Source organism: Micromys minutus (genome assembly GCF_963924665.1).
Source record: "Micromys minutus genome assembly, chromosome: 27".
In the NCBI taxonomy this organism is placed as follows: domain Eukaryota; kingdom Metazoa; phylum Chordata; class Mammalia; order Rodentia; family Muridae; genus Micromys; species Micromys minutus.
In genome coordinates, this window is record NC_137962.1 from 39,824,972 (window position 1) to 39,839,755 (window position 14,784).

Below are 14,784 nucleotides of genomic sequence, written 5' to 3' on the forward strand. Positions count from 1 at the left end.
GTGCTCATCTCTGACTTTGTTCTCTTTGTAGCTTCTGTCTGGGCTTTGACGCTTAACCTTGTCTGAGGATCCCCTGGGGATGGGGTAACCTGGTTGTCATGGCTTCTCCTTTAAGAATAAGCCCCTTTCAATGTCAGGGCACAGTGGCTTCTTCCCAGTCTATTCTGTGGGAGGCTGTGAGCCATTTTGGCTATGAGGGTCTTCCCTGGGCCCTGTATGGTGGTCTTAGCTCAAAAGAGTGGAGGAAAAGGTTGAATAGCTGGAGTCAGTGTTCAGAGGCTGCATGTTGTGTTTGGGACAGGTGGAATCCAACCCTGACTCACTCCTCCTGGGGAGTGTGTCTCAGCTTAAGGAATACTCCTCAGTGAGAGAAGGAATCTTCCCCGGGACCTGGCTGTGTAGTCAGCTATGTTGATTGGCAGGTTTCTGAGGGCCCTAGGCTGGAGGTCAGAGGTATGGGTCTGGCTTAGATTTGTCTCTCACATTACTGAGTGGCTAGAGAGGTCAGGAGCATCTCCAGGCACCGGGCTCTATCTCCAAGGCTGCCTGAGGTAGGAACTTTCCACCTTTAGCTGCATTTGTAGCAAGGACCAACCACTTCAGGACCAAGGTGGATGGCTGAGGAGGGCAGAGCTATCTTTGAAGGTCCCCTTTCTTTCACATACTCCTCAGCTGAACAGCAAGTGGTGAGCTGTGTGTGTGTGTGTGTGTGTGTGTGTGTGTGTGTGTGTGTGTGTGTGTTTATGAATGTGAGTATCTTTCGGGAGGTGGCCAGAGAAAGGATTTCTGAGGTCAAAGGTCACCAGGTCTGATAGATAAGCCCCTGCTTGTCATCTGCCCTCAATTGACTCTGGACTGCACAGACCTGTGGGGCCTCAAACTGCCCCAGCGCTAGAACTTGCTCCTTTTATCCCGGGAAACAGGGAGACAGACTGGTGTATGCTTTGATCTTCCCATATGGAAAGAGCAGTCACAGAACCTGCTGCGCTGTGAAACCACTCTGTGACGTGTGTGGGTCAGTCTGACGCAGGGAGCATGATGTGACTGTCACTCATGGCTGACCCTCCTCCACCAACATCATCATTGTACTGGAAATCAGGTGACCCAGTTAGAGCAGCCTGGGCCTGTGGGATGACAGACCTTGTCAGGGCCTCAGTGGAGACATATGAGTCAGGGGTGAGAACGTCTGGTAATTGTGAAGGGCATGCGTGGGTGAGCCTCAGGGGGACAGTGCCTGGGACACTGAGGTCTTGGGCTGTGCGTGCTCTGTCCAAGGCTGGCCTCGGGCTATTTGGTTTTGAGTGCTTTTCTTGGTCTCCCAGAGATTTCATTTCCCTCTTGCTGAAGGAGGCAGCAACTACCGTGACTGCTTGGAGCTACCCTGCCCTTAACCTGACCTTTCTAGAATCTTCCATATGTTCTTTCATCTAATGCTATTCATGATGGGTAGATGCTCCTGTGTCTCTTCAGCCATTGGTGGAGAGCAGGCTTGAGTGTCTTTTCCTAGGCATTCTGTGCTTTACGTCGGGGCTTGTGGTCTGGCTATAATCTTTTCCCTTTCCCTTCTCCCTTTCCCATCTCTCCTATCTTGAGGCTGCTCAGATGTCTGGGTCTAACCTGGCTTGCTGCCTCGTCGAAGACCTATAGTGCTTCAGATCATGTTGGGCTCATGAGGGGCTGTGGAAGCCCCTGTGTGGGCTCTTCAGGGATCTATTAGGGCTCCCTCTCTACCCAAACACCTTCAGGGAGCTGATCGTCCAGGGTAGGGAGGTCCTGGGTGGAATCTCAGCTCTGTAGACTTGGCCCCGGGAGCCTTGGTCTCCAGCTGATGAAAGCACAAGGCCTGAACAGTGTTCAGTGAGCATACTGGACAAGCACTGTCACCAGGCAGGCCGCCCCATGTCACTCGCTGCCCTACAGAGCCCTGAACACAGTACTTCGGTGTGTGCATTCATTGAAGACTTCCTGTACTACAAGTTCAGCACGGTGGAGCTGGAACTCTGCTCTGATAGGCAGGCCGATGTCATTCCAGAGGATGGATAGCAACCCAAGGCAGATTGTCCTTCTTTCATGGGGGAGCCAGGGGGAGTGCTACAGAACTGGCAGAAAGGGGGTGGGTGGGAAATGGGACTTAAAGAATGCCAGGAGCCTTGGGGACATTGTGGGAAGGACAACTCCAGAGAGGCTTTTAGAGGACCGGGCCAGAGCCACCAGCTTGTGTAGACTGTAAGAGTCACCTAGGGCAGGGCACAGTCTTGCTTTCCGGGCTCCTGGGGGCTGAAGTTGGTGCTCTAGGTGGCCTTGTGATAGCTATTCATTTGGAAACCAGAGACCCAGGAACGAATGGAATCCAAATGTCCTTGTGGACTGTCTATGACTCGTATCCACAGGCACGTGCGTGCGTGTGTGCTTGCATGCTTGTGTGTTTTCAAACTGAACACTGTTCTAACTCACGCGCTAAAGTCTTGAGCTGTTCTTCTCTGTCCTGCACGGGGCCTGAGCAACTTTGCCCAGAGCAACCGTAATATGGATGCTGCTCAGCCACTGGTCACCCAAGCTCTCCAATCACCTGTTCAGTGCTCACAGTCCTGAGTCCTCACCTGGGTACAGAAGAAGATACTTCAGGTGGGAGAGACCTCATTCGCACCGTGCTCCGGAGAGCCAGTGGCTGTCGCAAGGAATGTCTTGTATTACCACCAACTGCCATCAATTTCTTGTGATGAGCTGATCATTTGTAGGGAAGTACAGGGTAGACGTAAAGATTGGTTTGGTCCGAGGTTTAGTTTAATCCCTGGAGGTTTTAGGACACACCCCGAGGGACAGACTCACTTATCAGTGTGCACAAACAAACAAACAGTGCTGAGGTAAAATGTGAAGGAGAGGGCGGCTGATCCGGATCGGGAAGGAAGGGAGTGAGCTCATGTGAGACAGAGGGCCTGGGGCTGCTCTGCTCTCTGGCCGGACAGAGCCGAGTCCGGTGGGGTTGTGACTTGTTCTCACTTTGCTCTCTTTCTCCGCTTAGGGCTTGCGTCCTCAGCTCTGCCTCTTGGATGTGATGGCCACCATTGCTCTTCCCTGGCGTCTGTCCCTCTGTATCCTCCTCCTGCTCCTGGCTACACCTTGGCTATCTACAGCAATGGAAGGTGAGGACCCAACGTTTTGATGTCCCAGTGGGAGGTCACATCCCAGATTCCTGCTACCCCAGGAGGCAGGGGAAGAGGGACAAGGCGGTGGGACCCAAGGGCAGGTATCCATCTTCTTGAGCCTGAGCAGGCTTCTCCCAGACACAGATAGAGGCCGTTGAGTGTCTCTACGTGGATAGGAGGAGCTCTGTTTCTTCCCTTTGATATGGTCTGCATTGGAGTTGTGACAGGTGGCTCAGTGGGCAGAGTGCCCGGCATGCAAGCGAGAGAACTGGAGTCCAGAGTCCCAACACTCACATAAAAAACACAAGTCGGGAATAGGCTGACAAAGTGGCTCACTGGACAAACCACAAACTTGACAACCTGGTAGAAGGAGAATTGACAGGCATGCACATGAACACACACACACACACACACACACACACACACACACACATACACACACACACATACACGGCAAGGAAATGAACTTGACTTCCTTTTCTGCCCAGTTGAGTTCCCTACCTATTCCTGAGGCAGGCACAGGGTAGTGGACACATCCTGAGGCCATGTGTGTCCCACATCCAGACACTCAATACCTCTCTTTGCCCCCAGACTGCTCCCATCTTAAGTGCTTTTACAACTCAAGAGCCAATGTCTCCTGCATGTGGAGCCACAAAGAGGTCCCGAATGTCACAACCTGTCACCTTCATGCCAAGTCGAACATGAGGTGAGTGTGACCTGCTCTCAGGGCAGAACCTCGGGGTTGTGGGACCGCCATGCTGTGGAATCCTGGGCTCGAGGGTCACAGTTGCTTAGCACCAGGTTCAGACACGCAGTCATTTGGGTCCCTGAAAGTGAGCGTGATCCAGGCTTTAGTTGAGAGCTGGCAAGGTCCTGGACCAGGTTGTTTGGGGACAGTGGCTGTGAGCCTTTCATGCAAGGTTAGACTTCATGGAAGAGGTAATCAAGGTGTGAGTTTGGTGTCTGGGGAATCATAGGTCTCCTCAGGCTGATGTTAGCTGCCTGGAAGTTGGGGGCTCTCAGGTGAGGGTTGGGCTGAATTGAGTTGTGTTTCTTGGTCATTCATTGACCCTGCTGAGAGGCCAGGCTGGGCAGGGTCAGGAAGAGCATTAAAAAGTATTCTGGAGGGAAAGAGCCCTGGGAGAATCAAAGACTGCTCGCTGACTGTGCTGCTGTCTCTGGCGCAATGGGGCCTGAGAAGGGTCCTTGAATGGCTCTGTGGTCCTGCCTTGCTTTCTAATGTGACTTTTTTGTTCTGCAAGACTCTGGAACCAAACCTGTGAGCTAATCCTTGTGAGTCAGGCATCCTGGGCTTGCAACCTGATTCTCGGGCTCCTCCCAGACGTAAGTAGCATGAGCAACAGTGTGTGTGTGTATGTGTATGTGTGTGTGTGTGTGTAGTAGTGTGTGTAGTATATGTGTGTGAGAGAGAGTGTGTGTGTAGTGTATGTGTGAGAGAGAAAGCATGTGTGTGTGTGTGTGTGTTTAGTATATGTGTGTGAGAGTATGTGTGTGTGTGTGAGTGTGTATAGTGTGTGTGTGTGTGTGTGTGTGTGTGGTCAAATCTTTCCAGCTGTGGGTTGAGGTCTCGGGTAGGCCTGGACCTCTGCCAGCATCAGTTTGGTCATGCAGACCAGGCCATCTGGACTGAGAGGGAGGAACTGGAGATGGGTTTTGAGGTTTTGGTTCTGTATCTGTGCTGCCCCTTCACAAACTGTCAGCCCAACTCTCCTCTGTGGGCCTTGTCACCCTTTTGCATCCCAGACAATGACAATCATGTCAGACTCTGGCTGAGGCCTCGGCATCTAGGGTGTAGGGGACAGCGGTGTGCTAGAGTTGAGCATCCAGACCCTGGCGCTACCTCACAACATCTCAGTGACTCTGTGCAGCTTCAGTGCCTCAGTTTCTCCTCCCATAAAATAGGAAAGAAAGTGGAAGCTCCTTTAAATGGTCATTCTTGGACAGAGAAGATGCTGACAGTCATAAGCAGACCCTGGCGCTTTTGTCTCCTTACCAAGGAAGCATCTAAGTCTCAGAGAGGTGTGGTATCTGCCAAGGTCACTCAACCCTGACAGCTGAGCTGGAAGACCCCAGGCCTATGGGCTCTTGGTGGCTTTTCCATATTCTCAGCTGCCTGTTGCAGGTCCCCAGGTTCAGACCATGTGGATATAAACTTTTCTTTAAACCCTCTAGGCAGGGGCAGTGTAAGGACCAGGCAGTGCAGGGGTTTGCCATGGGGAGTCCAGGCTGTGTCGTCCAGCCTTTGGCAGGTTCACATTTTCTCAGAGAAAGAGAGGAGACACACAACACAGCTGGTAAGACTCCAGCTACACCAGTTGGGGAGCTTAGCAGGAAACTGGCTTCCATCCTGGTCTGATTCCTTCTTAGCTGTGTGGCCTTAAGCAAGTCCCTAGCCCTCTCTGTGTTTCAGTCCCCTGGGCTAACTGATGGGAATGGCAATAGTACATGTCTGTCTCAGAGGGCGGTGAGAGTTCGGTGAGGTAATTTATGCAGTGAAGAGGGGACAGAAGCTCCCAGCAGCCTGGTACTGGCGATGCCTCCAGACCAACTGGAACAGTAGTGGCCAAGCTATGCTATTATTGGGTGCACCTGAGCTGGTAGCAGATGTGAGAGCTGCAGGCAGTGTCCTCCATGAAGTGATTGGTGGGTCAAGGAACTCTGACGGTCAGGCTCCAAGGCTGGTGCAGGTTGGAAGGACCAGGCCTCAAGGCTCAGACTGCAAACCACCACTGAGTCCCAGAGCATAGGTCCTACCATGGCCTGTCTGTGAACCTCCTTCTGCCTCCTACTCAGGAGTGGACATAGGAGTGGGGGTGGGGTGGGGGTCAGCCATTCATCTTCTGAGCTTTGGTCATTCTGGGGAGCTTGGCTGCCATGGCCTGTGTGAGCCCACATCCTGCTGTCAGGCTGAGTGGGCTCAGGGAGCAGCACGGGGAGGGACGACTGTGCTCGAAAGCTGTGAGCAGCGACTATCTGGCACACGCTCAGCACCTAGCCATCTCCTTCTAGAAGATTCTGGGGACAAGGCTATCAAATATATCTAATTCTAATTCCTTCTTGGGGGCTTGGCTACTTGCACTTTTCTTGTGATGGGGAACTTCCTCCCAATCCTCGTGGCCTACTTCAGTTTATACCGGGGATCACTGGATGAGTGCTCTCTGCGCCAAACCCAGTTGCTACCTGTGTTTGTAAATAAAGTTTTATTGGAACGGGGCCCTTGAGTTGTGAGAGACCATGTGTCTGGTGCAGCTAAAAGTACAACCTGGCTGGTTACAGACATTGGCTGCCCCTCGCCTTAGAGAGCTGGGCAGAGGCAAAGCATGTCCTTACCTTGACATTTTAATGGTTTCTCAATTGCCTCTGGCAGCTATACCTCTGCCTCTCCTCTTTTGTAGTCCCAGTCACTGACCTCCGCTGACCTCCTCCACTTAAGTGTGGCATGCTGGGAAGAGAAGGCCTGGCATAGGGTGGAGACTTGCAACTTCCGTCCCTTTGACAACCGTAAGTATGGAGTATGCACGGGTTCTGACTCACTCAGCAGCTGCTGAGCCTTTCCCAAGCCTGTCCTGGTGCCTACCTGAAAAGCTTCCCCCACCCCACTCCACCCCTGCCTGGAAGGTTCCCACTCTCACCTGCTTGTGGATCTGTCTCCCTGCTGAGCTGGGAGCTCCCTGAGGGTTTCTGTTGGTTCTGCAGCTCCTCTCAGAGCACTCAAGGAAGCACTCAACTACAGGCTGGAACTGGCAGGCAGCTCTTGTAGAATTGCTGTGTGCTTTCTAGCCAGGCCACCTCTAGGGAAGAGAGGGGGCAAAGGTGAGATCCAGGCAGAACTCAAATCGCAGCCCTGCCTTGATGCTTCCGGCTGGCAGGTCACATTAGGGCCTTGGTTTTCTTCTCTGTAGAATGGGGATAACTGAGGTCCTTGTGACAGGAAGGACTATGTTCAGACACACAAACTGCTCAGCATTCAAGACACAGGAAAAAAAACTAGTGTTCAGTGGGCAGACAGAATCTCAAGGTTACAGGCTTAAAGCAGTTTAGCTCAGGAAAATGAAATAAATGTCACACTTAAAATGCACTCAGGTTGGGCACATGGCTAGTGGTAGAGCACTTGCCAAGCCTATGCCAACACACTCTTACAAATACTAATAAACAAATATATTGGATTAGTTTATTAGTGTAAATAGTGTAATGAGAAACGAATCATAGCTGTTTATAATTTATGTTTACACTTCATGTGGATACTAGTGGGATACCCAGATATAACTTTATATGAAAGGCTATGTAATTATAGTTACATGTTCCAACTATTTAAATTTATGTCTTACTTAAATATAATTATATAAGTACAAATACATCAATTATACAGATACATGGATAAGATAAAGTACGTGAGATGATGCCTGCACAGCTTTCAGATAAGTTTTCAAGCAGAACAAGGCTTCCTGCCAATCACTCAACAGGTGCAGAGAAGGGTAGACAGCAGGTGCAGAGAAGGGTAGACAGCAGGTGCAGAGGAGGGTGGACAGCAGGTGCAGAGGAGGGTGGACAGCAGGTGTAGAGGGAGAGGAGGCGAAGAGGAGGGTGGACAGCAGGTGCAGAGAAGGGTAGACAGCAGGTGCAGAGAAGGGTAGACAGCAGGTGCAGAGGAGGGTAGACAGCAGGTGCAGAGGAGGGTAGACAGCAGGTGTAAAGGGAGAGGAGGTGAAGAGGAGGGTGGACAGCAGGTGCAGAGGAGGGTAGACAGCAGGTGCAGAGGAGAGAGAGGAGGTGAAGAGGAGGGTGGACAGCAGGTGCAGAGAAGGGTAGACAGCAGGTGCAGAGGAGGGTGGACAGCAGTTGCAGAGGAGGGTGGACAGCAGGTGCAGAGGAGGAACAGGTACAGAAAAGGAGGAACAGCAGGTGCAGAGGAGTTGGTGTTTAGGGATGTTGTGTGGTGGAAACTAGATGGCAAGTTCTTGGTATCATACTGATTAGTCCGTGATATCTGTTCCCTCTCTCTTCTGTCTGCAGTTCGCCTGTTGGCCCCTCATTCCCTCCAAGTCCTGCACATTGAAACCCAAAGATGTAACATAAGCTGGGAGGTCTCCCAGGTCTCTCACTACGTTATGCCATACTTGGAATTTGAGGCCCGTAGACGTCTTCTGGGCCAGAGCTGGGAGGTGAGGAATGGCCAAGCCTCTGCCTCTGCAGCTTCCTGTTCTGGTGTATGTCTCTGTCTGTTTCTACATGCTGCTGACTCAGCCTGGTCCTCCTCTATGGCTTGACAGTGCCTGCTTTGCCCATGCGTTTATTGCTTGGGGTTGCATCTGATTCCATATCTATGTAGTTGGTAAGCCAGCCTGTGAGATTTGACAGCCACTTTTCCACATTCTAAGTGCAGTGTGTTCCCTGGCTGCAGGGAATGCGGTGTCAGGAGGGATGACGGGGACTGAGTGTTGCCATCTATACACTTGTCCATTTACCAACCTGTGGACTGTGAGGGGAGGAAAGGAGGGTGACCCTGAGACTCAGAGGCACAGCAGCCAGGGAGTCAGGGAGCTTTGGGGAAAGCTGGGGGAAAGGGCTGTTTGCTTAGCCTCTCCACCTAGTTGTGGGAGGTGAAGGGGACCATGGAGCTGAGCTGACACCCATCTCTGCCCAGGATGCACCTCCATTAAACCTCAAGCAGAGGCAGCAGTGGATTTTCTTGGAGATGCTTACCCCTGACACCTCATATGAGCTCCAGGTGAGGGTCATGGCTCAACGAGGCAAAAACAGAACCTGGAGCCCCTGGAGCCAGCCCCTGGCCTTTCGGACAAGGCCAGCAGGTACAGTGGGTGGCATGGGGGGAGCTGGGCAAGGGACAAGGTGCTCTGGGAGCTTCAGAGGTGGGTCAGTCTACTTCCCCTCATCTACCGGCACCTCCCAAGGGCTCACTTCCCAGAGACAGAGCTGCTGAAGGGGGATCAGCCATGACCAGAGAGATAGAAAGACTATTTCCTTGTGTTTGCTCTAAATCCCTAGAATTCAGGGCTAGGGGTGACTTTTTCCCCCAGCCTTCCCTGCAGGACAGGTGCTGTGGGGCAAGGTAGCTCGACCAGAAACAAAGTAGGCATAGCATCTCAGTCTGGATATACTGTGGAGTTGCCATGCTGGTGGGGACCCTTGAGGCTCCATTTCTCATCACACCAAGTTCAAGGGACGTGGAAGCTGTAGGTGTGGTGTGGTGCTCAAAGGTCTCAGGGACTGAGGTAGGAGTCAGACAAGACAGCCATGGGCTCTTCTGGGAATGCCTCGGGGACGTAGCTTTTAAGAACAGCCTGATTTTCTGGAAAGTTGGGCTTAAGCAGGACCGAGGACGGAGTCCCCAGCAAAAGAAAGCCTGGTTAGACACTGGTGCCTGGCCAGCAGGTTGTGATTGTTGTTAGGATGTGTGTAACTTCTTGAGGGGCCACGTCTCAACTTCTACTTCTCGAACCCTGGACAGATCCCACAAAGGAGCTCCTCCCCATGGCATGGCTCAGGTACCTTCTACTGGTCCTTGGTTGTTTCTTTGGCTTCTTGTCGTGCATCTACATTTTGGTCAAGTGCCAGTACCTTGGACCATGGTAAGGAAACTCCTGGCTCATCTTTCCTTCCCACCCAGTCTCCAGCATGTACATCTTTCTAGGTTTCGATGGGCTGTACCCTGCTCCCTCCCTGAAGCTCTTGGAATCCCTGTCTTTCCTGTTTCCTCTCAGTCCTCTCTGTCTATTACAACCACATCACACTCTTGTCTAAGCCTCCTTAGAGATTCCTCACCATACCAGTAAATACATCCTGACCCTTGAAGGTCTCCACTGGAAACCCTGTGCCAATCAGAAAGTGCCTCCCCTTCTCCGTTAGCTATGCCCAGGTTCTGGGTAGCTTAGTGAGTAGAACGTGACACAGGAATTCAACTTCTAAGCAGTGGTTGGGTACCACCACCCATGGAGTGTTCACCAGGAGGTCTCTGTCCTACCTCCCTCTCCAGCCTGTGTGGTCTCTCTCACTCTAGAGCCACTAGCACTCGGGTCTGTGTCCACAGCCTGAGGCCTTCTTTGTTGTCCACTCCTGTGTCCCCAGCACCCCATGCAGTGTTCTCCCTTAGTGACTGCTCAGTCAACATTGTTGAATATAAAAGAGTGGACACGGGACAGGCCCATACCCTACTCTCAGAGTTGTGGGACTGCTGGTGGGGACATGGTGCCAACCCCTACCTGGTCTCACTCTCCACACCTCCCCCTCTTCCCTGGGCAGGCTGAAGACAGTTCTCAAGTGCCACATCCCAGACCCATCTGAGTTCTTCTCTCAGCCGAGCTCCCAGCATGGGGGAGACCTTCAGGTAGGAGTCAGAAAACAGAGGCATGGTTGATGGACAGCCCAAGAGCAGGCTGCCAGGTAGAGATGTGACCAGGTGACAATGTGTGAGCCTAAGGCACCGGGCCTTGGCTCTAACCCTGGTTCCGCCGCTGCCTGGCTCTGTAAACTTGGATACGTTATAGATCTTCCCTGTGCCTCAGTTTCCACACTTGTACAACTTGGGGAAAGTACCGTTGCTGTGTGCACGGCCCTGGGAATGTTGCAAGGCACAGTACAGGAGTTAGGGAGCTGCAAGGATTCCTGTCTGTCTCCCCCGCCCCCAACAGAGCAGTTCCTAGCAGATCCAGTGAGCAGAGTGATTTCTGACAGGTCCAATGACTCATCGAAGGGACTCAGGGCACCTGGAATCACAAAACCTGGGTTTGTTTTCAAAGTGTGGCCCATATAGTTGTAACACCTCTCTCCCTAGTCTACCTGCTTCAGGCTAGAAGCTTTTAGAGGCAAGAAGTGGATAGTCTTCTGGTACTACCTCCAACTCCACCGGGCTTCCATGATTGGGTGTGGTATTACAGAGGACCCTGTGGAGCTGTGCTGAGGGTGGGAGGTCCAGGCTGGGCTCTAGTCCTGCTGGGATGGGCTGTGCTCCTCAGGGCTGAGCAGGGCCCTTCTAGAATATCTGAGAGACTCCTAGAACTGAGGATCTCTTACTATAATATTACTATGATGTGTGTGTGTGTGTGTGTGTGTGTGTGCGTGTGTGTGTATTGTGTGCACATATTCTTGCATGTTTGAGTGTACATGTAGTAGGGTGAATAGCTCCATTAAAAACTGTTTTCCCAAACTGTGTCATGGTGGCACAGGCCTTTAATCCCAGCACTCAGGAGGCAGAGGCAGGTGGAGCTCTGTGAGTTCAAGGTCAGCCTGGTCTACAGAGCTAGTTCCAGGATAGCCAAGGATATACAGAGAAACCTGGTCTCAAAACAAAAACAAAAGCAAAACAAAACAAAACACCAACCAATCAATCAAACAATCAAAAAACCAAAACAACTCTGTTTTTCCTGAAATCCCTTCTGCCCTTGACTGTGGTAAGGTCCTGGCCAACAGACAAATGTGAGTAAACCTTGGCTAACTGTGGGTCAGCAAAGATCCATGCCTTAGCCTCTTTGTGTTGTGACCAGGGCCTATGTTTCTGGCTCCTAGTCATGAATCTCACCCCACCTACATGTAGGTTAGACTGAGGGCTGTAGCCATGACAGAGAAGCTTGCTGAGGGTCCATCAGTTCTCTACCACTATGTCCTGTGTCCTTGCTGTACCTGTGACTTGAGCAGGCTGGGCTATCAGGGACACTGGCCAGCTTGTTGACACCATCCAAGACAGTGGGGATTGTCTTTCTGTGTTCTCATACCTAATTCAGTCCTGGTGTGCAGTAGCCAGCCGCACTAGCCCCTAGCCAACATCCCCCAGTCATAGGTGAACCAGAACTGAGGCTGTGTTCTTCTAGCATGTGGCCTAGGCTGTCAAGTTCAGAGAGTCCATCAGGTCGTCAAGGATACAGGATGACTCCAGGATGGGGGGTTGGGGGGAAGGTGGCTCTGGGCGGTCCTGAAGGATGGAGAACAGGAGGAAGGAGTTGAGTTGGGTGGTGGGGAGGACATGGAGCGGCCCACTTACTCTCCTCCTTTTCTCTGGCAGAAATGGCTCTCCTCGCCTGTCCCCAAATCCTTCTTCAGCCCCGCGGGCCCTGCACCTGAGATCTCCCCGCTGGAAGTTCTTGACAGAGATGCCAAGGCCGTGCAGCTGCTCCTGTTGCAGAAGGACGTGGCCCCTTCACCCTCACCCAGCGGCCACTCACAGGCCAGCTGCTTCACCAACCAGGGCTACTTCTTCTTCCATCTGCCCAACGCCTTGGAGATCGAATCCTGCCAGGTGTACTTCACCTATGACCCCTGCATGGAGGAGGATGTGGAGGAAGACGGGCCAAGGCTGCCGGAGGGACCTCCCCTCCCACCCCTGCTGCCTCTGTCTGGAGAACAGGATGACTACTGTGCCTTCCCTCCCAGGGATGACCTGCTGCTCTTCTCCCCCAGCCTGAGCACCCCCAACACTGCCCCTGAAGAAAGGCCTCCCATCTCCCCGCAGGAGGGGCTTCTCTCCCTAGCATCCCCTGATCCAATGGGCTTACAGCACCCTCTGGAGCTGGTGCTAGGAGGGGATGGAGAGGGGGTGTCTACCATTAGCTCTGGGCAGGAGGGCAGTGTCCTGGAGGGCAGCCCTCATGGGCAAGATCAGGACAGAGGCCAGGGCCCTGTCCTGACTCTGAACACTGATGCCTATCTGTCTCTTCAAGAACTACAGGCCCAAGATTCGGTCCACCTAATATAGGCAGGTGGCCAGGATTGGGATGCAGCTGCCTGGATCAGGTCAGGCTTAAGAGAGACTCCTTAAGGGGTCTCTTGAGGACAGTCCACTGTTGAGGACTGTCCCTAGTTATCCCCACCCCCAAACTTAGTCATCTACTTCTGAGCTCCACTTGATGCTTCCTGGTCTAGCCATGGTTTGGGGTGGGGAGCCGTGGTCAGCTCCACCGTGCTATTTAGTCATGAGGTCACTAGCTTCCTTTCCCTGCCTCACACTTGCCTGCTTGCCTTCAACAGGGCAGCCAGAACTTGCTTCCCCAAATACAAATGCAACCTTACCCCACTTCTACTCTTGAGCTTGCTGTGGCTCCCTACTTTCTCTCTGCCCCAATTCCTGCCCTAACTCTTGCCCCGCCAGCACTGCTGGAGAGCAGCTGTCCTTAGGATGTGGCTGCACACTGTCTTAACCAGAGCAGCTTTGACAAGCCAAACGAAGAGATCCTGATAAAACTGGATGTGTCCTGTTGACAGTTGATGGTCCCTCATAGAAGGAGGAGATGGAAAGGGGCACTTTCCTGCACCCCATCCCCAACTATGTGTAATTCTGCCCCTGGTGCATGAGTTATTTTATGTGTTCTTGGGGGATGCTGGTATATGTAGAGGTGGGGGGGGGGGGCTGATTGAGGTGAGGGCTCCATCTATGTTGCTTTGGGGACCTTGTTGTCTATTCTGGGGTGGGGTTTTCTGTGAAGCAGCTTCTTTGGGGTCATATATTCCCCTGTCAATAGGCTCAAAGTTTCACCAAGCTGGCCTTGAGTGGACTTGTGCCTTTGATGCCACATCTGGGAGAAGTACATGTTTGTTAATGTATCCCCAGAGCCAAGAAAAGCTTATACTACAGCACTGGGTCAGCACTGTTCTTTGGAGTCTCCTGGAGTCTCCTGGGACATCCCCTGGGGTCTCCTGGAGTCATGACATGTCAGTCCCCATCCCCCACCCCACCTCACTCCTGTCTTTACCCCAACCCCCATTTTTGGGTTCACATCTTTGCAGGCACTGTTCATTGTGCTCCACCTAGGTACCGAAGTCCCTCATCTTCACCTGCAAGTCCCGCCTATCAGGAGGGAGGGGCTTTCTTCCTGAAGCCCTCAGACTTCCCCATCTCACACTAGAAGATGAAAGGGATAGCACTTGACCCATCTTCCTTCTTCCGGGCTATCTCCTGACCTCTCGATGAAAGGCTCAGTTCGGACACAAATACCTACCTAGCAGTGGCTGTCTCACCAGCTCATGAAGGAGCTCACTGGAACCTGGGACCCGAGACCCAGCAGCCCAAGCCGGCACAGCATGCTAAGTGTACCCTCAGAGGGGGACACTGCTCTCTACAGACTGCTCCTCTAGCATAGAGTCTTGGTGTTGTCACTGTTCCAGAGTGATCAGAGCCCATCTCCCCAGGGAAGCAGAGACCCAGACCTAACTAATGGATGCCCTACCCACAGTGCCTGCCCTCATGGTTCCTGCTCACTGCTCACTGGCTGTCCAGTCAGACCACAGGACCGCAGGCTGACTAGCGGTTTATGAGGTGCCTTGGTGCAGAAGGTCTGTCACAGAGGCTGGGCCTGATCTAGCCAAGTAGGGTATCTCTCAACCAGATGTCCTGGGGACAGGTGCTTGGGGCAAGGCCCCTGGTTAGCAAGAAGAAATGAGCCAGTTCAGAGGGTTTCAGGTCCCATCCTGCCTGTCCCCTCCTGCCACAAGATGCTGTCTTTCACCAGCCTCCTCTACCTCAGCAATGGCTCTGCATCCATATTCTTAACTGTGTATCCCAGGCAAATGGGCAAACCTTCAGGATTCTTGCTTCAGCTCCCAAACAAAAAATACAACCTATTTCCACACTGAAGAGGTCTGGGAAGGATTCGGTTCTTTCTCTTAATGG

The 14,784-nt window shown here is 52.5% G+C and overlaps 1 protein-coding gene across 1 annotated transcript in view; it reads left to right on the plus strand.

The window, feature by feature from the left end:
* Positions 1-12,873, plus strand: part of IL2RB (interleukin 2 receptor subunit beta) — a gene marked incomplete at its 3' end in the record, with an annotated part of 38,836 nt that extends 25,963 nt beyond the window's left edge. Inside the window, exons 3-11 of the mRNA XM_080939327.1 lie at positions 3,023-3,143; positions 3,738-3,852; positions 4,409-4,490; positions 6,563-6,668; positions 8,181-8,329; positions 8,812-8,977; positions 9,637-9,757; positions 10,428-10,512; positions 12,184-12,873. Of these exons, the coding sequence (XP_080795453.1) occupies positions 3,056-3,143; positions 3,738-3,852; positions 4,409-4,490; positions 6,563-6,668; positions 8,181-8,329; positions 8,812-8,977; positions 9,637-9,757; positions 10,428-10,512; positions 12,184-12,873 (1,602 nt within the window). The 5' untranslated portion in view covers positions 3,023-3,055. The remainder of the gene's footprint in view (positions 1-3,022; positions 3,144-3,737; positions 3,853-4,408; positions 4,491-6,562; positions 6,669-8,180; positions 8,330-8,811; positions 8,978-9,636; positions 9,758-10,427; positions 10,513-12,183) is intronic.
* Between the last annotated feature and the right edge of the window lie 1,911 nt (positions 12,874-14,784).